At 44.2% G+C, this 26,448-nt stretch overlaps 4 protein-coding genes across 4 annotated transcripts in view; 3 read left to right on the top strand and 1 right to left on the bottom strand.

Annotated features, from left to right (window-relative positions):
- Positions 1-8,198, bottom strand: part of spg11 (SPG11 vesicle trafficking associated, spatacsin) — a 33,882-nt gene extending 25,684 nt beyond the window's left edge. The window contains exons 1-14 of the mRNA XM_061077358.1: positions 7,948-8,198; positions 7,227-7,411; positions 6,717-6,944; positions 5,295-5,517; positions 3,971-4,096; positions 3,360-3,757; positions 2,924-3,069; positions 2,713-2,836; positions 2,420-2,575; positions 2,145-2,320; positions 1,753-1,929; positions 1,578-1,649; positions 284-411; positions 11-192 (exon numbers count right to left, since the gene is read on the bottom strand). Coding sequence (XP_060933341.1) covers positions 11-192; positions 284-411; positions 1,578-1,649; positions 1,753-1,929; positions 2,145-2,320; positions 2,420-2,575; positions 2,713-2,836; positions 2,924-3,069; positions 3,360-3,757; positions 3,971-4,096; positions 5,295-5,517; positions 6,717-6,944; positions 7,227-7,411; positions 7,948-8,195 — 2,569 coding nt within the window. The 5' untranslated portion in view covers positions 8,196-8,198. The remainder of the gene's footprint in view (positions 1-10; positions 193-283; positions 412-1,577; positions 1,650-1,752; positions 1,930-2,144; positions 2,321-2,419; positions 2,576-2,712; positions 2,837-2,923; positions 3,070-3,359; positions 3,758-3,970; positions 4,097-5,294; positions 5,518-6,716; positions 6,945-7,226; positions 7,412-7,947) is intronic.
- Positions 8,199-8,480: 282 nt separating this feature from the next.
- ciao2a (cytosolic iron-sulfur assembly component 2A) lies at positions 8,481-12,676 on the top strand. Its single transcript, XM_061077355.1, has 5 exons — positions 8,481-8,629; positions 9,207-9,371; positions 11,169-11,218; positions 11,742-11,787; positions 12,351-12,676. The coding sequence occupies exons 1-5, from the start codon at positions 8,602-8,604 to the stop codon at positions 12,449-12,451; spliced, it is 390 nt and encodes a 129-aa protein (XP_060933338.1). The 5' UTR covers positions 8,481-8,601; the 3' UTR covers positions 12,452-12,676.
- A 5,598-nt stretch (positions 12,677-18,274) lies between these two features.
- On the top strand, positions 18,275-20,125 carry LOC133009172 (E3 ubiquitin-protein ligase TRIM35-like). The gene has a single exon (XM_061076584.1). It carries the CDS (start codon positions 18,275-18,277, stop codon positions 19,655-19,657), a length of 1,383 nt encoding a protein of 460 aa, XP_060932567.1. The 3' UTR covers positions 19,658-20,125.
- A 3,907-nt stretch (positions 20,126-24,032) lies between these two features.
- Positions 24,033-26,156, top strand: LOC133009171 (E3 ubiquitin-protein ligase TRIM35-like). Its single transcript, XM_061076583.1, has 2 exons — positions 24,033-24,185; positions 24,273-26,156. Exon 2 carries the CDS (start codon positions 24,290-24,292, stop codon positions 25,670-25,672), a length of 1,383 nt encoding a protein of 460 aa, XP_060932566.1. The 5' UTR covers positions 24,033-24,185; positions 24,273-24,289; the 3' UTR covers positions 25,673-26,156.
- The last annotated feature ends 292 nt before the right edge of the window (positions 26,157-26,448 follow it).

Below are 26,448 nucleotides of genomic sequence, written 5' to 3'. Positions count from 1 at the left end.
CGGGTCTCACCTGTGTGCTGCAGGCGGGACAGGAGGACGCCGGTCTGACAGCTCTGGTCCCAGTTCCTCACCCAGTCCAATCTGACCTTCTGCCAGAGCCCTGCTTCCTTCTCAGACCGCCTCTGACCCACCAGCTCCCCCAGGACCTCCTCGGCCCCGCCCCCCGGCTCCCTGGGAACCATCTGAAGGACCCTGGAGAGAAGAGGAGTCCAGACAGAGACTAGTTTCCTCGTGGGTCATGACTCAGCTGAACGGATGTGAGAGGGATGAGATGAATCTGCACCTGAGCCCTGTGGCGTCCGCAGGGCGGCGAGACGGAAACACTGATCCCAGCTTCTCCATCTGCCTGATGAACATCACACTCTGCATCTCCTCCTCTGAAAAGTAACTCCGCCTCGACAGCTCCTCCACCTGCGAGGACCAATCAGAGTCCACGGGGACTTGTGAGGACACTGTCCCACGCATGCAGATGTGAAGCAAATATCGCAGGTCGAAGTTCATCAGAGTTGAACTCTATTGGAACTAGGGATGTCACGAGAACCGATACCTACGATCCCTGTCGATACTAACATAACAAAACGATGCCGATGCCCAAGTTTTTGAAGTCAGCTTCGATGCCAGCAGCTGTTAGCAACTTAGCATTAGCATCGGTGCTGCGCCAGTCGACGTTTACATTCTGAAAACCAAGACGGCAACTGCGGCTGCAGCGTTCGCTCCACCTCGACTTGTTTATTAAAAAGGCACAAAGAGTCGTGTATGGAAGAACTTTGCGTTTGACGCCGGGTTTACACCGGACACGGAAGCAACGCCGCCGCTCCGCGCTAATCCCTAGCGCGCCGGCACATGGTTGTTTACACCGGAAGCTGAAGCGGCGCATGGGAGTGGACGGGAGCCAGCTGTTATTTAAGGCTTGGTGCTGCGCTGACGAGTCGCTTTGGCGTCCGGTGTAAACCCGGCGTGAGGCAGATGCATCATTTAATGCATAACGTGTCTCACAACAAAGCGTCACTCACATGCGACCGCAACTACCGTATAACCCTCAGTATATGCGCAGCGCAAGCACATTGAATTACCATATATGACATTAACAACACATTTTTTTTACCGTGGTATCGAAATTGGCATCGAGAATCGTGTTATTTTACTGGTATTGGCACCGACTACTGAATTTTTGGTATCGTGACACCCCTAATTGGATCATAGCAACATTATGGTTTTCAAATACTCTTGTCAAGTGGAGAAAAGCATTTGAAAATTACTAAATCACCGTATGTAACTTATAATTACTAAATCTGCAGATTGCAAAGCATTGGAATAATTGTTGGCTCCATGTTGGACCAGGAAGAAGAACTTCGGAGCCAAACATCCGTCTACGGTGAACAACAGAATATTTGGGCCACGCTGAAGAAAAACATCGGAGATTTCCAGAATAAAGTTGTAATATTACAAGAATAAAGTCATAATTTAAGGCTTTTGTTAGAGGGAGAACCTGAGAAGTCCTTATGTTACGACTTCATTTTGTCAACCTGGCCCTCAAAGTTAAATATGAGATGAATATATAAAGATCACAGACTCACCACGAACTCCCTCAGGTGTTTGTCGTCCGTGTAAAGACAGAAACTGTGGAGCTGCTTCTTCACGCTGAAACCCTGGAAACAAAAACCTTTTATCAGTTTCGAATCCACGTGTGAGTCGATGTCTTCCCTCATCCACACATGTGTTACAAAGAAGAAGGCGGAGCCATGTTCTGACCATGTTGACCAGGAGGGCGGCGGCGGTCTGCACGTCTCGCTGCTGCAGGCGGGAGAAGACCTGCCGAAGCCCCTCCCTCCTCAGAGCCGACAGGTGCTGCTCCGGGCGGCTCCGCCTCCTCAGGACGGCCTGAGCTCTGGGGATCTGATTGGTCAGGATGGATTGATGGACCAGTTCCTGCAAAACACACACACACACACACACACACACACACACACACACACACACACACACACACACACACACACACACACACACACACACACACACACACACACACACACACACACACACACACACACACACACACACACACACACAGAATAATGAACTAAAAGCAAAAGTTTGACACAACAGGAAACGTTTCTTTATTCTCGTTACTAAGACGTCACCTCGGTCGGGAGCTCCTCCCATTCGTCCTCCAGCGCCTCCTCCTGAGCTGGAGCAGCAGAGTCGGTGCTGGAGACGTCGCCCCCTGCTGGCCAGGGATATCTCTTCATGTAGCTCCTCAGCTCAGTGACGTAGCGGTCCAGCACGTCCACGCAGCTCCGCACACCTGCATCCTCGTCTGCTGACACAACACAGCGTTGTGTTACTTCTGGTGGACTGGTGTGTGTCTGTGTGTGTCTGTGTGTGTGTGTGTCTGTGTGTGTGTGTGTGTTCGTACAGTGGGAGCTGGACAGCACAGAGCGGATCTGTGTGTTGACAAAGTTCAAGGTGAAGTTGAGCAACTGTTCTGAAAACTGTCGACTCTGAGCTTCACTGTTGGAGTCTCTGACGGCCGAACACAGCAGGTCCAACGCAGGACACAACTCCTGGACACCTGCGCACACAGAGACACACACAGAGACACACACAGAGACACACACAGAGACACACACAGAGACACACACACCTGAGCAACGTGCAACACAAGGTCCTCCTGATAGTGGAATACCTGAAGCCGAGGCGGATACGTACAGTCGCTCAGGCTGGGCGTGGCGGCCGTCGGCTGCTCCCCGGACGCCGGCGCCGGGGTCAGAAGGTTCTCTTTGCTCTTCAGGTAGAAGTCGACCGTGTCCAGCTGACGGTTCTTCAGTCCGGCCTGAAGAGAAACGTCACTTTAAATCACAGCAGCCGACTGGAGATGCATCAGCAGGTGAAGCCCGTGAAGGTGGGCGTTAGCTCCTACCTGCAGGGCGTGGATGGGGACGGAACAGCGCCCCCAGCTGTTCAGGTGACACACTGCATCTACTGTTGCTGCACTTCCAAACAGCATCAAGCTGCTGAGCAGGTCCTGCTGGGAAACGGAGAACAAGACCTGGAACACGCCGGCCTCTGCAGGCGAGAAAGACCAGATTCAGATATTGCAAGTGAAAGTGTAATAATGAGGTTTTCTTCTTTGTTAGTGTGTTGTTACTGTGTGTATTTGTGCTGTTTATTGAAATATGTTGTTTCTATTACTCGTACATTCTTTTGAAATTTGTGGTTATTTCGATTGTATATAAATGTTGGTATATTTGGTTGTTATTCATACAAGTTCTCCCCTGTGTCTACTGCAGAGCTCCATTCACTCAGACTCCGTCCTCCACTGGTGTGACCTCGACTCCACCGTGAGTCGGACTTACTCTTCAGCAGCAGTCGGTGCTGCCTCTCTCCACAGCGCAGAAGAGGAGCCGCCTCCTCCTCCTGCTCCTGGTGGAGGCTCACGCTCCCGGAGGCAAAATCCCATGAGGCCACTGTGGTCAGCCTGTTGCCGGGGGAGACGAAGGTCAGCAGGGCAGAGAACTCGGAGACAGCGAGCAGACACGGAGCGGAGGACTCAGGGACGGAGAAGCTGATGGTTGCACCGCCGCGAGGGACTCGGCTGCAGGCCGGGGGCGGAGCCTGGTGGGACTCCAGGGGGGGGAGGGAGGAGGACCAGGGCCTCCCGGCAGGCTGGGAGGAGGAGGGGGAGGAGGAGGAGGAGGGAGGTGGAGCCTGCTGAGCTCTGCTGTACATGGAGGCCAGATGAGCTTCCCAGGAACTAGAGGTGAAGGCAGACGAATACAAGTTAGAGAGAAAAGTGAAGAATCAATTCTATCTTTTACTTCCAGAGAAAATGTTTGTAAGTCTGAGTCTCTGACACGTGGACGACCACTCGTCTCACAACAGAACGGCTGCGAAACGGACGCCATCGCTCCTGAGAGCTGAGCAGTCGGAGGAAACACTCAGTGTTATAATCCAGAACTCTAAATACCGGTCAGTACTGAAGGTGGATCCGAGAGCGGCGAGGCTGCAGCTGGACACATCGTCCTGGTCTCTCAGGGTCCCGAGGTCGGGGGGGGGAGGAGGGACGGCACAGATCAGGTGGTCTGGACACATCCTGGGGACAGAAACATCAGAATGAGCTTTACTCGGATGCCTCGGATCAGTCGATGCTCGTCCTCACTCAGTTTAAAACAACACGAGGTCTTGATGACATGTTGAAATAACAGCTTCACGCAGCTCAGAGAAACTCAGCACGCCGTCCAACCAGGCTCCGGTTTTTAGATTAGATTAGACTTCTTTATTTATCCACACAACGGGGAAATTCACTTGTTACAGCAAAATAAGAGAAAAACTGAATTTAAATAACAGTACAATAAAAGCACAATAAAAAAGATCAAAATATATACACTTACTAAACTACACATAATGAGAGTACAGAAACAAAAACAACCTGCAAAACAGACACTGTGCAAAAGCAGGTACTGGGGAGAAAGTGGAATGATGTAAGTGTTATTGTAATGAAAACAAAAATATTATAAGTAATATTGCAACAGTAGTGACCATGATACAGAAAAATAATTAAAAAGTAAGTGACCATAATATAAATAATACTTCAAGATAGCATAATGGAAATATAAATATTGCAATGTAACCATTTTAAGTGACCATGATATAAATATAGATGTAAAGTGTTGAATATTATTGTGCATGGTAGTGATCTGAGTAAAAAATAAAAAATAAATAAGAAAAATACAAATACAGCTATGGTGAGAGTGAATTATCGGATTAAGTGAATGTGCTTCGACTGTATTTATCAAAACAAAAGAATGAAAGATGAAGTATTTTTATCCGACTCCACAGAGGATGAGAGACATTTGTTAACGCAAATTTCAAGAGGGAGCATTTTTGCATCTGTATTTTGGGCAGTGGGAAAAGATAGAAAAAAATCTACAAAACAGAGTTCAAATGAATCCTGAATAATTATCTGTGTTTTCTAAATTCTTGGTCTTCTTTTGGAAAACTGAAAATACAGGTTACCAATTCAAATGAATGATTTTACAGGGAAATATCATGATTGTCCCACATTAAGGTTATTCCTCAATCAGGAGCTTTCAGGTTGTTTCATATTTGAGACCCGTCACCTGAGGTCGAAGGAGATTTACCAACATGTGGAGTCAGTGCACCTTTTCTTTTCTTAATCTACCATCACCTGTTTTAACTGGAATCATCTCTTATCTCTATAAAATGTAATATTTTAATTTGAAAGTTAATCAACAGCTCATGAGGGGGTTTGTGCTGGTGTGTTTCTGCACCTGAAGTATCGGTCGAGGTCAACGGCGACGGCGGCGTGAGACCGAGTGACGGCGACGGCCGTGCTGAGGTCAGCCGACACCTGGAGGAGGCAGAAGGAGGAGGAGGAGGAGGAGGAGGAGATCGGAGAGGAGGAGACAGCGTCGTCCTCCTCCAGGTCGGAGCTCAGGTAGAGAGGGATATCAACGCTGGCCAGCAGGAGGCCGTCCGAGATACTGAACACAGCTGGAGGAGGGTTCAGGAAAACACGGCTGGGAAATTCAGAGCAGCGAGAAAAGCTGAGACAAAACATACAAGGATCTCACAATGATGATGTTTCATGTCGTTAGCTTAGAGGGAGGAACTTTAGTCTGAGAGTTTCTAACACTAGTTTGTTATTAAACGTCCGATCACCTTATTTATACCTCTACTATATATCCTATATTATATCATACTCTCTGTATATTCTTTGTATATATAAGTCTATATACACATTTTTATACATGTGTACATGTTATTATTATTATATTTACTATTATTATTATATATACTGTTGCTGCCATTATTACTATATACTGCTATTATATTCATATAATTACTATCATATATAAATATATATTATGTTATATTATATACTATATATACTGTACTATTTTTATATACTGTCTAACAATAACATTACCATCATATCATCAGTACTATTACCATCATCTTGCCACTGCACCTTATCTACCTATTTATCTTGTGTTTCTGTTTCTATTCTTTCTACCTCAATATTTTTTATTGTATTCTATTGTATTGTATTTTATTGTATTCAAATATACCGGCTGCTATGACGACTTAATTTCCCTTCGGGGATGAATAAAGTAATCTATCTATCTATCTATCTATCTATCTATCTATCTATCTATCTATCTATCTATCTATCTATCTATCTATCTATCTATCTATCTATCTATCTATCTATCTATCTATCTATCTATCCATCCATCCATCCATCCATCCATCCATCCATCCATCCATCCATCCATCCATCCATCCATCCATCCATCCAGCCAGCCATCCAGCCATCCATCCATCCATCCATCCATCCATCCATCCATCCATCCATCCATCCATCCATCCATCCAGCCATCCATCCATCCATCCATCCATCCATCCATCCAGCCATCCAGCCATCCATCCATCCAGCCATCCATCCAGCCATCCATCCAGCCATCCATCCATCCATCCATCCAGCCATCCATCCAGCCATCCATCCATCCATCCATCCAGCCATCCATCCATCCATCCATCCATCCATCCATCCATCCATCCAGCCATCCATCCATCCAGCCATCCATCCATCCATCCATCCATCCATCCATCCATCCATCCATCCATCCATCCAGCCATCCATCCATCCAGGTTGTCTGGGCGGAGCTGCAGATCTGGGCGGAGGATACACATGACTCCAGCGGCGCTGAGGGTGAACAGCGTGCCTCTGCTCACACAGTGACTGACAGCTGTGTCTCTGTCGCCTTCAGCCGGCTGGATGCTGCAGCAGGTTAATATCTGAGGCTCCGCCTCCGCCTGCAGCCACTGCAGCTGCAGCAGCCAATCACCATTCAGCAGCACGCAGCTGCGGCCGGCGGCGAACGACAACAGACGCAGCGACTGCAGCTGGAACACACCTGAAAGCAAAGTTTAAATCAGTAATATTTACACATTAACACTAATTTCTGACTTTTCTAAAGATCTAAAGATGGACGACGTGACAGCATCTTGATTGCCCCCTGGTGGCTCAAAACATAAAGGTCATAATCAAAGTTTCTCAGAGCTGGTTTCTGGCTTCGTCTTGTGTTGGACGTCACAAACTCAAGATGGCGGCGCTCGTATCCAGGACAGTAGTGTAATGGTGTAACGGGAGGAAGTGAGGAAGTGACCCCCGCCCTGAGGAAGGAGGCGGGACTCACTGTGGTCCTGCTGTCTCACAGCCTGCAGCAGGACGTCTGCAGAACATCCAGAGACGCAGAGCAGAGCCACGGCGGCTGATGGTTCCACCTCCACCTCCAGCAGCTTCAGGTCCCACTGAGCTCCCACAGCCAGGAGCCTGCTGACGCCCCCCCGGCCAGGGACGCTCTGCTCCTCCCACGAGAACCTGAGGACAACCACGTGGTCAGCTTCTCCTACATGTCCTTGTTTTTATTATCAAGACTGCATTTTAATAATAGTACAGAGTGAGAGAAGGTGATGTCAGAGGAAGTGACATCACAACCACAGTGTGGACTCCAGGAAACTTCTGATCATTTCCTGTTAAACTGCTGCAGCACGTTGGCCCACGACAAACTTCCCCATGGGGACGAGGAAGTGATTTATTAGAACATCTCTATGACTCCATTTGTAAAATATCATCACACAAAAAAGCCATTAAACACAAAATATTCAGTGAAATGACGTCACATCTCACTGTAAACACCTCCCTCATTCAGTCTTTTCTTTCTCTCTGTGTGTATTTGTACTTTTCTCTGTGTCGAGTGATACAAACACGTGACTTTACTTTAACTCCTCTGTGTATCATCTTATTTTGTTTATATTATAAAAAGTCCTTGATGTAGAGGACTTGACTTCAGTAACGTCCCCTCATGTAACTGAGGTGAAACGTTACTGTAACTGAGAAGTGAACCGGGGACTCACTCGGTGCAGGAAGCGTCCACAGCCGCCGGAGGAGCGCCTCTGTCCGCCGGGTCCCACAGCAGCAGGCGGCCCCCCGGGGGGGTCCCGGGCAGCAGGTGGCCCCCCGGGGGGGTCCCGGGCAGCAGGCAGCCCAGCAGGGAGCCCCCCGGAGCGAGCTGCGCCCCCCGGATGTCCGCCACCTCCTCCCGGCCCTCGGGGATCACAGACACCGCGATGGGGCTCGTCTCCGGCCGCGGAGCCTCCAGCATCTTGTTGCTTGTCTGGTAAACAGCTGGTCACATGTCAGCTGTCACATGACCCGCTGCTTGCCGTCAGCTGACACTGTCTGACCAATAGCAGCCCGGCAGCTCGAATCCGATTATATCAGATAGGTCATCAGCTGCTTTTCCCTGAAGCCAAGACACAGGAAGTGACAGGAACCCAGAGACGCTGATTGGCTGCGGCAGAAACCGCAGATCTCTAAGCACCTGACCCGGAAGTTTAGAAGAGGACTTGATGGTGGAGATGGTGTAGATGAGCTGAAGCTCCGCCTCTTCTGTTTCCGGTCACTGTTCCGTCAACATGGCGTCGGTTAACCGGAGGAAGCTCGAGTCTCAGTGACGGTAACAACTCGATACCACCGGAAACCTGGAGCCAGGGGGGGGGAGCGGGAAGATGGAGGAGAAAGCGTTAGAGGTTTATGGTGAGTGTGTAGTACTGTGAGTGTGTAGTACTGTGAGTGTGTAGTACTGTGAGTGTGTAGTACTGTGAGTGTGTAGTACTGTGAGTGTGTGGTACTGTGAGTGTGTAGTACTGTGAGTGTGTAGTACTGTGAGTGTGTTATACTGTGAGTGTGTAGTACTGTGAGTGTGTAGTACTGTGAGTGTCTAGTACTGTCAGTGTGTAGTACTGTGAGTGTGTGTAGTACTGTGAGTGTGTTATACTGTCAGTGTGTAGTACTGTTAGTATTAGTATACTGTGAGTGTGTAGTACTGTTAGTATTAGTATACTGTCAGTGTGTAGTACTGTGAGTGTGTGTAGTACTGTGAGTGTGTTATACTGTCAGTGTGTAGTACTGTTAGTATTAGTATACTGTGAGTGTGTAGTACTGTTAGTATTAGTATACTGTCAGTGTGTAGTACTGTTAGTATTAGTATACTGTCAGTGTGTAGTACTGTTAGTATTAGTATACTGTCAGTGTGTAGTACTGTGAGTATTAGTATACTGTTGGACTCTGTCGAATACAGTGTCACATCTGGTCTCCCCCCCCCCCCCTCCAGATGTGATCCGGTCGATCCGGGACCCGGAGAAGCCGAACACCCTGGAGGAGCTGGACGTGGTGACGGAGAAGTGCGTGGAGGTGCGGGAGCTCGGAGAGGACGAGTACCTGATCATCATCAAGTTCTCCCCGACCGTCCCTCACTGCTCCCTGGCCACGCTGATCGGTGAGTCACTGACCACACCCACCGACGCCGCAAGATCTGAACCTGACAGACGGGAACTCTGAAAGAGGTTCAACGATTGTTTTCAGAAGGTTTTCAAGGTGGTCCGTGTTCCCTCTGTCAGGTTCGTCCAGGGCCTCCTCAGCCCTCAGCTGATGATGTCAGAAGCTGATGCCAGAATAAGCTAATTAGCGTTAAGTTGTTATTGAACATCCCATTAATCAAACCATCAAGTCCAGTATTTAGTGCCAGTATTGGTTTTAACTTCTTATTAGAAGATGTGAAGGTTGAAGGGCCCTCACCACTCGAGAGTCTTCTGTGTCAGGGACAGGTCAGCGTCTCATGGACCCGAGCTCCACCTTGAACTCTGAGACCTGTAAACGTCTAAACAAACTAAACCCAGTTTTAATCCAGATGTTATAATGTACACAATAATATTCATGAATTTACAGTAAAAGTTTCTATCCACTTACATGAACACCAGGAGCTTGTTCATGGAGGTGACCAGCTGGTGGCGCTAATTCTCCAGTGAGGTGTCGGTGAACAATGACCGAGTGAATCGTTCACTGTAAATAAAGATGGACGACATCACCGCTCCCAAAAGTGAAGCCAAAATGTCATCGCCCCCTGGTGGCTGGCTGCAGTATAGGTCATAAACTTTGCCTCTGATCAGTTTTTGTTTTTATTTTATTTTATTTGATGATATAAGAACAGGCTGAGACGTGATGATTGACAGCTGACACTGACTCTTGATTGGCCAAGAGCAAGTATAGAGTCGCCCTCTGCTGCTCGTTACACAGAATACATGTTGCAGGCACTTCCACATCCGCTTCATCCAGAGTCTACATCCCGTTCAGTGGGGAGATATTTATTATATTTATATATGTAGCCTGATTCGGCTGTTTGTCAGCTTTTACCCAGTGGAGATCAGGAGTCGGGTCCGAGCAGCTGATCCTCGTTATCACTACCGCTGGTGTAACTGACAGTTCAACCCTTCGTCTTCCTGCTGGCGGAGATCTTTCTAATCTGTGGTTCGCAGGAGTCGGTGCGAGAGAGTGTGTCAACAGAAGAATAATCTATATGATCAGTTTGTAGAAAAGCAGCCGGTGTGATACATCTGTAAACACTATACATCTTTACTGCTCATATATTCCCGTGTGTGTGTGTGTGTGTGTTTTCCTCCTTTGGGTTGTTTTCGACCAGTGAGTCGGGTTCATGGCTCCGTCAGGTGGAATCTGTTGGCAGGTGTCCAGCAGTGACTCAGCTTTAATTACTGTTGTTCCCGTCTGTGTTTGATGAATTATTCTCATGTCGCTCAGGTTCTATAGATACTGACGCTGTCATTCACTGTTAGTAACCTGCTCATCAGTTAGTCTGAGGGGAGGCGCCAACGGAGTCTTAACCTCCGACATGTCCCAGAGGGGAACCAGTGCAGATGAGCCTGAACCTCGCCTGAAACCTGCTGATCCCACGACCGAGTCCATCAGACCTGTCCTTCTCACACTGAGTGATTTAAACAGGAGAATCCTTCCTAGTTTGACTGAATGTAAAAGCACTCGGCTCACGCTCTGTTTTATTTAAGCTCTGTTTTGCTTTGACGCTCCCAGAGGAGCTGGTTCTTCACACCTGAGGCCAACAGGATCTCCTCTTGGCTTGGACTTCACCTCAGGGAGCTTTTTCACATCCTTGGATTTCCCAACACCTGAGATCATTTATAGGAAAATCTCTGAACCGCTGACTTCAGACCCGTTTTGTGTTTTCAGTGCTGATGTCTGACGGCCTTGTTGTGTGTCTCTGCAGGTTTGTGTTTACAAGTGAAGCTGCAGAGATGTTTGCCTTTTAAACACAAGGTGAGTAGCAGCTGGTTTATAAAACACCGGCTCTCTTTTCCCCTGACCGGTGTTTAACCACACACGTGAGTCCAGGACTCGTGACTCATCCGGACTCGAGCAGCGACCACATCATCCACCAGCGTTCACGTGCATTTACATGTTCACATATTTAACTGATCATAGACTGTAGATGAAGATGACAGCCGCCTCCTCCATGTTAGCAGATGGGACATGGACCAAACAAGAAAATTAAAGTAGACATTAAATATATGTTTGTCAGAGTTTGTATTTCTCATCTTAATAGTGATGAAACTAAACTGTGTTGTTCATATATATCTTTGTTCACACACACTTTTTTGATGTATTTACAGTTTATTAATTGTTATTCTGTCTTTCTTCTGTTTGATCGTTCAGGTTTACATTTGAACTTGTTTCTGTGTTTCCACTGAGTCTCTTTTATTCTCAGGCCAGCATTTCAAACACACCTCACTTTGTAAAAGAAACGTTTAACATCAGCAGTTTTTTTTATTTGTCTCCTCAGCTGGAAATTTACATTTCAGAAGGAACTCATTCTACCGAGGAAGATAGTAAGTCTGTTTTTGTCATTAAAGAAAGAAAATGGCTTCTTACGATTGAATGAACTCCTGCTGAGACAATTTTCCAAATCATGTGAGACTCAGAGTCCTCGAAATGTGGTCAACAAAATCCACACGAGTGTTTTCCCCTGTGAGCAGCCTCAAGGTGTTTTCAGAATTAACAAACTGCAAACTCAGCGATTAAAAGTGCTCACGTTAAACTTTTCTCCACAAGTCAAAGTCAAACACTTTAGAATCCTGTCATCCATAATTCATCCTCATCATTTATGTGACCTTTTGTTTGGAGCATCTTCAGGTCAGATGTTGGTCAGAATTTTGACTTAATATTGAAGTTCATCTGACTCAGGACAAAATGTCAGCTGCATAAATGACACTTGAAAAGGGAGTTCAGACATTTGTCTTTAACATCTGAAGCAGCAGGAGATCTCGTTCACTGCAACATTCCTCCTGATGCCAGTGTGTTGTTAAAGTGTGTAATGATGCCAGTGTGTTGTTAAAGTGTGTAATGATGCCAGTGTGTTGTTAAAGTGTGTAATGATCTGTTTGTGTGTCAGTTAACAAACAGATCAACGATAAGGAGCGAGTGGCGGCCGCCATGGAAAACCCCAACCTGAGAGAGATTGTGGAGCAGTGCGTCATCGAACCAGACGACTGAGGAGTGCGCGTGTGTGTGTGTGTGTGTCTGTCTGTGTGTGTTTGTACAACCAGAGGAACGTGTTTTCTCAGAGGTGAAGAAGAATGAAATGTCGTTTCATGTGGTTTTAGACTTTCAGAAATATACTCAGTGATTCAGTCGGAGCAGGAATATGATTCTTTACATGTGATTGTTTTTTTAATGAACAGATCTGATGAAGAATAAAATCAGTTGTTAAAATCTTCACCAACGAGAAGCAGCTTCTGACTCGTGTTTGATTGAATCATGATTTCCCATCAGGAGAGATTTCCGGTTGGATCGTGAGGAAGCAGATCTGCTGTTACACGACGTGAGAAGACAAATATTAAAATCTAGAGCTCAAGACTTTGGCGACTGATCTTCTGTGGAGAAGGGAAATGAACACCAGTTAAATTAGAGTCTGTCTGCTTCACCCAAACTAAAAAAAACATACTGTGGTTTTTTCTCTCCACTCAGAAGATCACTGTGACCTTTGACCTCCGACACCTGATCTGTTCATCTTTGAGTCCAAGTGACAACTGATGAAAACATGCAGATAAAAGACAGACTTGAGAGATTTCATGTTTAAGAGACTAAAAGTCTCTGAGGCCCCTTGACCTTCGACCTTTTACCTTTGACCTCGAAATCTTATGAGTTCAAGTGAACGTTTGTACCAAATTTGAAGGAATTCCCTCCAGGTGTTCCTAAGATATCGTGTTCATAACGATGAGACTGTAATCTCTAAATCACCGTCACACACGATTGTTCTTCCTGTCTCCCTCCACAATAAAAGTCTGGGATCAAACAGAAGCATGTAGACCCAACGTTTTCTAATTGCACTTTTGTTTTGGATGTCTCTTCAGAATCCGTGAATTGTTCGTTCTAACTGAAAATCCTAAACTGGAAAATTAAAACAATATTTAGGTTTTATGTTCAAATGAAGAATAACTTGATTTAGATGATGAATGTTTTCTGACTCTTCAGCCTCGTTTTGAATTCAGTCACATGAATATTAGTAGATTTAAATGATTATCGACTGAGTGAAGTTCAGGAGCCAGAGAGAGAAATGAGCTGAGACAGAACCAGGGGCCACAGCTCTGCTGTAATGACCCGTCTTCACCTGCTGGGGGCGCCGTCGTCCTGAGCTGAGAGCCGAGTGGAAAATGATGCTGCTGAAGAAACATCCCATCGTCATTCGAGCTTCAGGAGATAAACACCTGAAGTCTTTAACTTCAACTGAGTGAGGACAGAAAGAAAACTCATAGAAAGAACTTGAACTAAGAAAATGAATCATTGTTTATGCAAATCTACATTGTTTATTCTGCAAAATTAAAGTTCTTATACCTGCAAACAAAAATGCAGGAACTGATACGTCTACAATAAGCTGGAATCAGGATCAGTCAACCGATAAATCTGCAGACTCTACTTCACCTGACTCTCTGGAAACTTCCATCAGGAACCAGCCAGTGTTATGTATATGTTATGTATGTATATGTTATGTATGTATATGTATAAATCATCTGCAGCTCGTCTGACAGGAGAAACTCAGATTGAGGTCGTTTGCATCCAGTGTCCAAACAGAGAGATTCCAGAGCAGCCTGACGTGGAGTCAGAGGAGGAGACGCTGCTGCAGAGAGGAGATGTTCCCTCAGCTCAGTGTGTGTTTGTGTTTTTTATAAGCTTTGTGTCTCATTCTGTTGCAAACGCAAACTGCAGGATCCACATCAGCCCAAATATAATGATTCTGTACATTCTATTTATCAATTAACATTTTCATTCTGGACACGTTGAAGATTTAGTCCAGATGCAAACACCCAACAGATGTAACGTGATGCTCTCACGGTTCTGCAGCTTTATCAATCTGAGCAGGAACAGAATGTGTTTCCTTCGAAGTGATTGAGTTACTTTGCATCTCTGATGTTTTATTAACGACAGTGGAGCTGAACGAAGGATTAAAACATCACATGATAGGTTTTAATTACAGAATCTTTAATCAGCTTCACGTCCTAACAACCTGATCAGAGAGGATAATACAGAGTCACGGTCATAAAGATGCATCACTGTCACACTGCATTTACATTCTATATATTATTTTCTATTTTTATAATCCCTTTCTTGCTGCTTCCTCACAGACACTGTTCTATCAGGTGGGACAGCCCCCCCCCCCCCCCCCCCCCTCAGACTCACAGACATTGTAACAGGAAACTACTTTAGTTCTACTTCTCATGTGGGAGGGAAACGTCAGAGCAACGAGTGACGAGTGAAGAGTTTTGACATATTGAGGGTAAAACTCCCTTTGTTTTAAATAAAGTAAAACAGGAATACCATCCATCTCTCTCTCTCTCTCTCTCTCTCTCTCTCTCTCTCTCTCTCTCTCTCTCTGTCTGTCTATCTATCTATCTATCTATCTATATATCCACCTCTCTATCTATCTATACCTATCTATCTCTCTCTATCTATCTATCTATCTATCTATCTATCTATCTATCTATCTATCTATCTATCTATCTATCTATCTATCTATCTATCTATCTATCTATCTATCTATCTATCTATATATCTATCTATATATTTATCTATCTATCTATCTATCTATCTATCTATCTATCTATCTATCTATCTATCTATCTATCTATCTATCTATCTATCTATCTATCTATCTATCTATCTATCTATCTATCTATCTCTATCTATCTATCTATCTATCTATCTATCTATCTATCTATCTATCTATCTATCTATCTATCTATCTATCTATCTATCTATCTATCTATCTATCTATCTATCTATCTATCTATCTATCTATCTATCTATCTATATATATATTTATCTATCTATCTATCTATCTATCTATCTATCTATCTATCTATCTATCTATCTATCTATCTATCTATCTATCTATCTATCTATCTATCTATCTATCTATCTATCTATCTATCTATCTATCTATCTATCTATCTATCTATCTATCTATCTATCTATCTATCCACCTTTCTATCTCTCTCTCTCTCTCTCTCTCTCTCTATCTATATATCTATCTGTCTATCTATCTATCCGTCTATGTATCTATCCGTCCATCTCTCTCTCTCTCTCTCTCTCTCTCTCTCTCTCTCTCTCTCTCTCTCTCTCTCTCTCTCTCTCTCTCTCTCTCTCTCTCTCTCTCTCTCTCTCTCATCTGTTCCCCAGGTGATCGGTGCAGAAAGTCTTCCGTGTGAGTTCCAGTTGGTTTGAATGGAGACGACGGGTCAGACACACGATTCTGACAGCTCACAGAGGAACTTCCCTGTGTGGTGTCAGTTGTGTAGCAGCAGTCTGTGGAGAGAAGAACAGAGATGATCAAACTGCTGCTGATCTCACATCATTCACCTGCAGCTCTGCAGCAGCACGTTCATAGAGAGAAAAGTTAGGATGTGAAGTTGTCAACCTGACTCATGTCTCCGGTGGTTGAGTTGGAGCAGCCTCACATCCAGGAGGAGTGACGACCTGGAGAGAATCAGGCAATTATTCTGAAAGTGAGAGCTGTATTTACAAAGATCCATTCATCACCATGGAGCCCAGCGGACTCCGGTCGCCTCTCTTTCTTTAAAAAGCATTTTACAGATAAATGGAGTGAGAGGTGAACTCTGCCTCCGGGGACAGAAAGTGTCTGAGACGACCTGAAGGATCTGAACGGAGCAGCAGATCAGAGTCTCAGAGCTGGAGTGTAATCCAGTAAACAAATCATGTGTTTGATGATAAACACAGTTCACACACTCGCCTTTAATCCTTCATACGTTGTGAGTTAGACTCTGTGATTGTCTCAGTGTGGCTGTGAACACTTTGTTATTCTGAGCCTGTCACGTATTCAGGTTGTGCACCGACTTAAAATGAACAAAAACAATAAAAACCTGAGTAAAATAAAGAGTCTTCATTTTCACCCTGGAGCTTCTTCAGATTCACATCCTGTAAACAGCCGGTGTTAATAATAATAAACAGTTTATTCCTCCTCGTCCTCGTCCTGCTCCCGAGACGTCCTGCTGTCAGCTGGGAAATATTCATCAAAACATGCTTTAACTGTGGAAGAGGACAATGGAATGAACGAATGGTGCAAAACGTCAAACTGAGTCTCTGAAGCAGCAGCTCACAAACCAACGGACCAGGTCACAGTGTGTTGACCCTTGACCTGCGCGTACCTGGAGGATCCGTGACATCACAGCTCGTATGCAGCCAATCAGAGTCCAGTATGACAGCGACAGATTGAATCGCTGACGTCTTCAACATCAACAATATTTACATATTCAGAGTTTCACCTTTTTTTAATGAGCAGCAGCAAAGTGTCTCATCTTTCATGAGGTTATAGATCTTTTTATACAGAAAAGCTTTAATCAGACTTTCATTAGTGTCACAAGTATTTTAATGTTAAATATTCCTTCAGGCTCTGGGTGAATCCTGTTAATGCTGCTCTAATCAATATCTCCATCTGCTGATTGAATCCACATGTTTGAAGACAAATCTGCTGAACCCATCATGTGTGTGAAGCTGTGAATGAACCGAGTCAATTCAACACAATCAGACAACACACAAATCAAACTTCATTATGAAAACAAATGTACCGAGTCGCTTCGAACATCTGCCAGCGAACGTCTTCACATCTGGCTCCAGTCACATCCAATTAACACGTCTGTCACGTATGTGTTGATTGATGGTATCCCTGGAGATCGCCATGGAAACAGGTTCACAGCTCAGCGGCTCCAGAGACAAACTCCACACACGAGTTCATTTGACACTTGAATCAATTTTATCGAATGAATATAATTAAAAATAAAACCAAGTGCAGTCGGGGCTGAAAGTTTTGAGCAGAAAAATTAGTGGAGCTGGAGAATCCATCCAATCTCAATTAGAGACGACGTGCAAGATAATTCATTATGCAGAAAAATAAACTAGAAGAGTTTCAGCGTCTCAAGGGACACCAGGGCCTGGGGGGGGGGGGGGGGTTTGAGACAGAGGCTGAAGAGAGGAGCTGCAGCGACGGACAGTCTGAGGAACGTGATGTTTCTGGATATTAAAGCATGAAAACATGTTACAGCCATAACACCGATTAAAATAATGGCATCAAGTTTTGATCAAAACACTCAGTACTCTTTAATAAGACTTCAGCTCTGCAGTTATGTCACAGTCCCCCCCCCCCTGCACTTTCTGATAATATTTAACTTTTGCAAAACTTCCTCTGAACATTGAACACTGAGCAGATCACGATGATATTCAAACAGCTATTTTACAACCAAGTCTCTTATCTGTCAAATGACTTTTGACCAGTTATCAAATCCAAGGCTTGAATTACTTTTTACAATCGTGTCCTGACACACCAGAATATGAACAGTGAATATTGCACATGAACCGTTGATATTGCACAAGCAGATGAATCAGACACAGTGAAGAGTTAAAGTGTTAGAGTTCAGTCCATAAGGGGGGGGCAGTGTTGTTACTGGCAGCAGAGCTGCTTGTACATTTGTTTCAGGTTTTACAGGTTTTATCATCCAGCATCTCAAGCTCCTCCCTCTCCTGACACACCTGAGAAACCAGGAAGCATCTGTTCCTCCCTGAAGAGACGCAGGCTGAAAACCAGACGATCATATTCACCTTCCAAACCAAACTGAACCGAACCAGACCAGACGTCCTGAGTGAGTCCAGCTACAGGAGAGAAGAGTCAAACTACAACCTGCCGACGCTCCACACACTGACCGTGAGTTTAACAAACACCTCGACTCAGAGGGGAAGTGAACCTCAGTGAAGTTCATGGAGCTGTGACTGACTGACTGTCTGTTTTCAGCTTCACCTGGAGACTCAATGGCTTCCAGATTAGAAGAGAATCTCTGCTGTTCTGTCTGCAATGATGTCTTCAGAGATCCTGTTCTTCTGTCATGTAGCCACAGCTTCTGTAAAGACTGTGTGAAGAGCTGGTGGAAAGACAAAGAAGTAAAAGAGTGTCCACTTTGTAAGAGAAGATCTTCAAGGGATGAACCACCTGTTAGCCTGGCGTTAAAGAACCTGTGTGAGACCTTCTTACAGGAGAGAGATCAGAGCTCTTCACCTGCTCTCTGCAGTCTGCACTCAGAGAAACTCAGACTCTTCTGTCTGGACCATCAGCAGCCAGTGTGTGTCATCTGCAGAGATTCAGAAAAACACACCGACCACAGATTCAGACCCATCGATGAAGCTGCACAACAACACAAGAAGCAGCTTCAGGAAACTCTGGAGCCCTTGAAGAAGAAGTTACAGAGTTTTGAACGTGTTAAAGTAGAGTTTGAACAAACAGCAGAACACATTAAGGTCCAGGCCGGACTCACTGAGACGCAGATCAAGGAGCAGTTTAAAAAGCTTCATCAGTTTCTGGAGGAGGAAGAGAAGGCCAGGATGGCTGCACTGAGGGAGGAAGAGAAGCAGAAGAGTCGGATGATGAAGGAGAAGATTGAGGCTCTGAGCAGAGACATAACAGCTCTTTCAAACACAATCACAACCACAGAGGACGAGCTGAGAGCTGAAGACGTCTCGTTCCTGCTCAACTACAAGGCTGCAGTGGAACGAGTCGAACAGCGCCCCCTGCTGGATGATCCACAGCTGGCCTCAGGAGCTCTGATAGACAAGGCCAAACATCTGGGCAACCTGAGATTCAACATCTGGAACAAGATGAAGGACGTGGTCTCCTACAGTCCTGTGGTTCTGGACCCAAACTCTGCTGCTCCATGGCTCGTCCTGTCTGAAGATCTGACCAGTTTGAGACTAGGAGAGAAACAGAAGCTTCCTGACAATCCAGAGAGGTTTGATTATTACCTCTCAGTCCTGGGATCTGAGGGTTTTAACTCAGGGACTCACAGCTGGGACGTCCTGGTTGGAGACAGTACAAAGTGGTTACTGGGTGTAAGAGCAGAGCCTGTCCAGAAGAAGGGAAAAGATCTGTCTGGATACTGGAGAATACAGTTCTATGAAGGTAAATACTCAGCACTGTCACCATCAGGATCATCTGATCTCTCTGTGCAGAAGATCCAGAGGATCAGAGTGAAACTGGACTGGAACAGAGGAGAACTGTCGTTCTCTGATCCTGATACTAACAAATACATTCACACCTTCACACACACTTTCACTCAGAAGATGTTTCCATACTTTGGCCTTGTAGATCACATGAAGCTGTTACCTGTGAAAGTCTCTGTGACGCTGGATCAGAGCCGTTAGAGATAAAGATTTTATTCATCATGTTTATTTCTTCAAGAGAAATCTGCTGAATTTAAATGTTAAACTCGTTATTCTAAAGCTTTGTTTATTTCTCCTTTTACTTCTCACTCATTTTTATTTCTCCTGTCGACTTTTCCACGTGTGTAAAAAAGATTTCATTATTTTCTGATCTTTATCTTTGGTTTGTTTTTTACTTTCATGGAAAATGTTTTCTATCATTTAGATTTTGTGTGGATCCATGAAGTCGAGCAAACTGACGAAGATCCACATAAAAACACATTTATCAATAACAGCTGGTCATTGTTCACATTCAACAAACTTTATTAAAACTCACACATGAGACATGATTCATGTTTAATCACATAAAGTCTGTTCACATATGAAATAATCCAACATGTATGAACATTTGTCTGTTTGATGTGATGAAGCCAAAATTATTCTGTCTGTAAAAGTGTTTATTCAACAGCAGCCGAGTGATGTGATTTTAATATTGTGGTAAAAATAATAAAAACTATGAAACAGAAACAGAGTTCTGACCTTTTTTAAGTTGAAAAGTAAATATAACATTATCTGTCATTAAGTCGGGTTTAACACTCAGATATTTTCAGGTTTTAAATTGAGTTTTATATTTTATATACATTGTGTGATGAAAACGCTAAATTCAAGTTGGTTTATATCTCCATGTTGTTGTGATGACACTCGTCTCCATATGAAGTTGATCTGATGAAAACCCGTCAAAGTAAAAATCTGACGCTGGTCGTCGCTCACCGTTGTCATGGCTTAAAGAAACAAGAGCTTAAACCAAGTGTTTGAGACAGAGGCTAAAGAGAGGAGCTGCAGCGACGGACAAACGTGATGTTTCTGGACATTAGTGCATGAAAACATGTTACAGCCATAACACAGATTAAAATAATCTCCAGGAATATGAGCAGAATGTGTCGCCTTTAAAAGATCTGAACATTATCAGGTAGAAATATGAGAAATAACACATCAGTCTGTTAATGAAGAGACAGTTTGTGATCATGTGGAGCTGATGAGACAAAGGATTTCGTTTTTTATGAAAGTTTAACAGAACAAGATGTTCCACATTCTTCATGTTAACACAGAGACTGAGCTTCTTATATTCAACATCTAACACGACACACACACGGAATTTATAACTTGTAAAATTACACTTTCTTGTAATAATTCTCCTTTGTTTCTTAAATCAGATTTGTTTCCTCTACCAATGCCCCAATACTCCATCGTAAAGATTGACAGATGAGACTGAGTCATGATTGGCCGAGCACGTGCATGGGCGGGAACTCTGTGGCTCCACCTCCCCATCGCTCGTGAGGAAATATTCAAGATGGCAGCTTTTGTATCTGAACGCGTCGTCCATCTTTGTCTTCAGGTTAAAGATTTAATAAATAAATAATTCCAACATGTGAGAATCTCCAAAACGTTTCCAGAATCAGTTTAATGAGAGAGAAATAAAACTTTGATAACCACAGATTTTGAAAGAAAAATCTCAAGGCAGCAAAAGTTACTGGAAGTAACAAAGTGAACAGTGTGACCCGTGTGTGTGTGTGTGTGTGTGTGTGTGTGTGTGTGGACAGGGATTAGTGTCGGCACATATTTAAAATCACACACATTTGCATTTGTCAGACATCCAGTTTAATTCCTGTTTCTATTTAATTCAAATAAATTCTATTGTTTCTGTTTGTCACTGGTTCAGTTTCAATGTGTCGTCTAATCTCCGTGGAGACGAGGGGGACGGATCACTTCCTGTTTGGGGCTGCGGGGGGGGGAGGCACTGTGATATCACTCATGTTTGACAGAGTGGGGGTGAGAGTTGGAGGAGGCCTGTAAAAATGTGATTATCAACAGTCGTCTGACATGAATCTGTCCTCTCCTCCTCTCCTCCCTTTGTTTTACTCCTCCTCTGACCTCGTTTCCTCTGAACACCTCCTCTCATCTCCTCCAGTCCTTCTTCTCTCTTCTACTTTAAACCACTTTCTCTCCTCCTCTCGCCTCCTTCCTGCTCTCATTATTTCCTCTTCTTAGTTCTTCTCCTATCCTAATCTTTCTTCCTCCTCTTCTTCCTCATCCTCCACCTCCTCCTCCTCTTCTTTTTCCAGCTCGGAGGAAACATAGCAAAACATTTATTTAAATGTTATCAGTGGTGGGTTTGATTGGGTTAAACTCTGTTGAGATACATTTACCATGTGTCCTCAGTGTCTTCTATGTTATAAGCATGATAAATGGAAAGTAAAGAAAATTACTGTTAAACTCTGTACGTGTGTATGTATTATGTATTTATGTATGTATGTATTTATGTATGTATGTATTTATGTATGTGTGTATGTTAGTTAACCCTAACCCCAGAACGATTTTTATATCTGAGCACAAACACACAAATCCCTTGTAAACCTAATTAATCCAGATTAACCCAGATTGTGCTTCGGGTTCAGAACCGGATCCGTTCCTCAGATGAAGTGAACGCTCGCTGGTTTCTCACCAGCAGCTTAAACACAGACAGGAACACGTTGAACACACAACAGCATCGAGCTTCAAGGTCGCTGACCTCTGGTTGGTGGGTGTGTCAGAGGTGTTGTCCAATCAGCTGTGACGTGTATAATAACTATTTATTAAAAAGTACAGATGCAGCAGCTGCTTATTGGTTTCACATCAACTGAAGATGAAACAGGAAGTGTCTGTCATTGTTAAGTTATTCAATACAATAAGATCATAAAGTTATTCAATCTAAACGTATTCTGTGACAAAGATAATAGATTGTAACATTGACTGTATTTTATTAAACATGTGTCTCAACCTGATTTGCTCCACAAGGACTAGTTTAAAGTGTTTGAGCCCAGGACTCGCTCATTAGCCTGGTTCTGGTTCTGGTTCTGGTTCTGGTTCTGGTTCTGGTTCTGGTTCTGGTTCTGGATAATATCACACCCACAAGGCTCAGCTGCTGCTGGTGCAGAGTCAGATGTGAGAATCAATAACTCAGACGCCTGGTTGCTGGATGGAAAACTCTGATGATGAACTGGTTCAAACAGCTGAAGGTTTCAAGCTGTTCTGGTGAAGCCTCCATCTCACCGGCTAGGAGGAGGTATATGACCCATACTGCAGCCAGACACCAGGGGGCGACTGAGAGAGGTCATCCAGCTCAAAGCGTAGAAACGGAATTTGTCATAGGAAACATTTAGAGACAACACAGATGATCTCGTACAAACTTTCTAACACACAACACAGGAGGAGTGATTCCTAACAGACCAACAGAGGATTTAACACTTTTCAAGGAGAAGAGTGAAATGAAGTGAAGCCTTGATTGTTGTAGATAATAACAATTCTTCATTCAAATGTCTAAAAACCATGAAACCTATTTAATGTGTTGACCTGTGAACTTATATGATCCAAAATGTTTCTAACTTTGTTCAAGCTCACGTTTAATTTGCATCACAACCTCTTTACCGGTGTCTCTGATGGAAAACCCAGTTGGCCAGTCAGAAGTTCGTGTTGGTCTCCGATGGATTTTATTCGTAAGTGCGTAAAGTGAATACAACTTTCATACAAGACCTCATCAATGATCATGATTCCACAACGTCATCAAATGGGTCTTTTATGTTTGGAATGAGAGCCCCCTAGTGGCGGTAGTTGCTTTCTGGACGTTTTAGATTCTCGGTGATAGAAGGAAATAAGTTGAACTGGGGCCGAGTTGAGTCGGTGGAGAGAGCGATCGATGACCAGGCGCACGATTCTGTGTTGCTTCACTTCCTGAGCCGGGTGGCGCTGTTGAGCCATTTTGAGCTCAACAGCGCCCCCTGGAATGCAGCCCTTGAGTTCACATTGACCGATCTTCACAAAAATTGAAACACAGGTGTATCATGACCTGACAAACAAAAAGGTCTAAAGGAGCATTTTCAAAAACGCAACAGGAAGCCCACCATTTTGTATTTAGTGGCCAAATGGTCAAATTTTTACTTAGACGAACTGGTCCAAGGGCTTTCGTCAGATCAACTTCAAATTGAGATTAAAACGACCTCGAACATCAATTTTTCGTCACACGGTGTGAACGTGACGTGTCATCAAGTTTTGATTACACGTCATCAAAACACTCGGTACTCTTTTATAAGACTTCAGCTCTGCAGTTATGTCAAAGTCCCCCCCCCCCTGCACTTTCTGATAATATTTAACTTTTGCAGAACTTCCTCTGAACATTGAACACTGAGCAGATAACGATGATATTCAAGCAGCTATTTGACAACCAAGTCTCTTATCAGTGTGAGCTTGTTGCTGCCAAATGACTTTTGACCAGTTATCAAATCCAAGGCTTGAATAACTTTTTACAATCGTGTCCAGACACACCAGAGAAACCAGGAAGCATCTGTTCCTCCCTGAAGAGACGCAGGCTGAAAACCAGACGATCACATTCACCTTCCAAACCAAACTAAACCAAACCAGACCAGACGTCCTGAGTGAGTCCAGCTACAGGAGAGAAGAGTCAAACTACAACCTGCCGACGCTCCACACACTGACCGTGAGTTTAACAAACACCTCGACTCAGAGAGGAAGTGAACCTCAGTGAAGTTCATGGAGCTGTGACTGACTGACTGTCTGTTTTCAGCTTCACCTGGAGACTCAATGGCTTCCAGATTAGAAGAGGATCTCTGCTGTCCCGTCTGCCATGATGTCTTCAGAGATCCTGTCATTCTGTCATGTAGCCACAGCTTCTGTAAAGACTGTGTGAAGAGCTGGTGGAAAGACAAAGAAGTAAAAGAGTGTCCACTTTGTAAGAGAAGACATTCAAAGTCAGAACCACCTTGTAACCTGGCGTTAAAGAACCTGTGTGAGACCTTCTTACAGGAGAGAGATCAGAGCTCTTCACCTGCTCTCTGCAGTCTGCACTCAGAGAAACTCAAACTCTTCTGTCTGGACCATCAGCAGCCAGTGTGTGTCATCTGCAGAGATTCAGAAAAACACACCGACCACAGATTCAGACCCATCGATGAAGCTGCACAACAGCACAAGAAGCAACTTCAGGAAACTCTGGAGCCCTTGAAGAAGAAGTTACAGAGTTTTGAACGTGTTAAAGTAGAGTTTGAACAAACAGCAGAACACATTAAGGTCCAGGCCGGACTCACAGAGACGCAGATCAAGGAGCATTTTAAAAAGCTTCATCAGTTTCTGGAGGAGGAAGAGGAGGCCAGGATGGCTGCACTGAGGGAGGAAGAGAAGCAGAAGAGTCGGATGATGAAGGAGAAGATTGAGGCTCTGAGCAGAGACATAACGTCTCTTTCAGACACAATCAGAACCACAGAGGACGAGCTGAGATCTGAAGACGTCTCGTTCCTGCTCAACTACAAGGCTGCAGTGGAACGAGTCCAGCAGCGCCCCCTGCTGGATGATCCACAGCTGGCCTCAGGAGCTCTGATAGATGAGGCCAAACATCTGGGCAACCTGAGCTTCAACATCTGGAACAAGATGAAGGACGTGGTCTCCTACAGTCCTGTGGTTCTGGACCCAAACTCTGCTGCTCCATGGCTCGTCCTGTCTGAAGATCTGACCAGTTTGAGACTAGGAGAGAAACAGAAGCTTCCTGACAATCCAGAGAGGTTTGATCATTACCACTCAGTCCTGGGATCTGAGGGTTTTAACTCAGGGACTCACAGCTGGGACGTCCTGGTTGGAGACAGTACACACTGGTCACTGGGTGTAAGAGCAGAGTCTGTCCATAGGAAGGGAAAAGATCTGTCTGGATACTGGAGAATACAGTTCTATGAAGGTGAATACTCAGCACTGTCACCATCAGGATCATCTGTTCTCTCTGTGCAGAAGATCCAGAGGATCAGAGTGAAACTGGACTGGAACAGAGGAGAACTGTCGTTCTCTGATCCTGATACTAACAAACACATTCACACCTTCACACACACTTTCACTCAGAAGATGTTTCCATTCTTTGGCATTACAGATCCAGTGAAGCTGTTACCTGTGAAAGTCTCTGTGATGCTGGATCAGAGCCGTTAGAGATAAAGATTTTATTCATCATGTTTATTTCTTCAAGAGAAATCTGCTGAATTTAAATGTTAAACTCGTTATTCTAAAGCTTTGTTTATTTCTCCTTTTACTTCTCACTCATTTTTATTTCTCCTGTTGACTTTTCCACATGTGTAGAAAAGATTTCATTATTTTCTGATCTTTATCTTTGGTTTGTTTTTTAATTTCATGGAAAATGTTTATCATTTAGATTTTGTGTGGATCCACGAAGTCGAGCAAACTGATAAAGATCCACATAAAAACACATTCATCAATAACAGCTGATCATTGTTCACATTCAACAAACTTTATTCAAACTCACACATGAGACATGATTCATGTTCAATCACATAAAGTCTGTTCACATATGAAATAATCCAACATAAATGAACATTTGTCTGTTTGATGTGATGAAGCCAAAATGATTCTGTCTTTGAAACTGTTTATTCAACTGCAGCCGAGTGATGTGATTTTAATATTGTGATCAAATTAATAAAAACTATGAAACAGAAACAGAGTTCTGACCTTTTTTAAGTTGAAAAGTAAATATAACATTATCTGTCATTAAGTCGGGTTTAACACTCCGATAGTTTCATCGCTGACCGTCGTCATGGCGCCTGTCAGGAAAACACAACACAGAATTCACCTTATTCACACGGCGACCTGTTTACCATCGGGGGGGGTTCTAACAACACTTAAGGATAATTGGTCTGTAATGAATCTGACTGTGATGGACGGGGGGGGGGGGCGTAATTAGGCCTCTGTCT

This window comes from Limanda limanda, chromosome 8 (genome assembly GCF_963576545.1).
Source record: "Limanda limanda chromosome 8, fLimLim1.1, whole genome shotgun sequence".
In the NCBI taxonomy this organism is placed as follows: Eukaryota; Metazoa; Chordata; class Actinopteri; order Pleuronectiformes; family Pleuronectidae; genus Limanda; species Limanda limanda.
This window is presented reverse-complemented; position numbering and strand designations above follow the sequence as displayed.

Coding starts and splice junctions, on each gene's coding strand:
- ciao2a (XM_061077355.1), top strand. CDS start 8,602: ATGGAGGAGAAAGCGTTAGAGGTTTATG. Junction 11,219..11,741: donor GTTTGCCTTTTAAACACAAG/GTGAGTAGCAGC, acceptor TTGTCTCCTCAG/CTGGAAATTTACATTTCAGA. Junction 11,788..12,350: donor TCATTCTACCGAGGAAGATA/GTAAGTCTGTTT, acceptor TTTGTGTGTCAG/TTAACAAACAGATCAACGAT.
- LOC133009171 (XM_061076583.1), top strand. CDS start 24,290: ATGGCTTCCAGATTAGAAGAGGATCTCTGCTGTCCCGTCTGCCATGAT.
- LOC133009172 (XM_061076584.1), top strand. CDS start 18,275: ATGGCTTCCAGATTAGAAGAGAATCTCTGCTGTTCTGTCTGCAATGAT.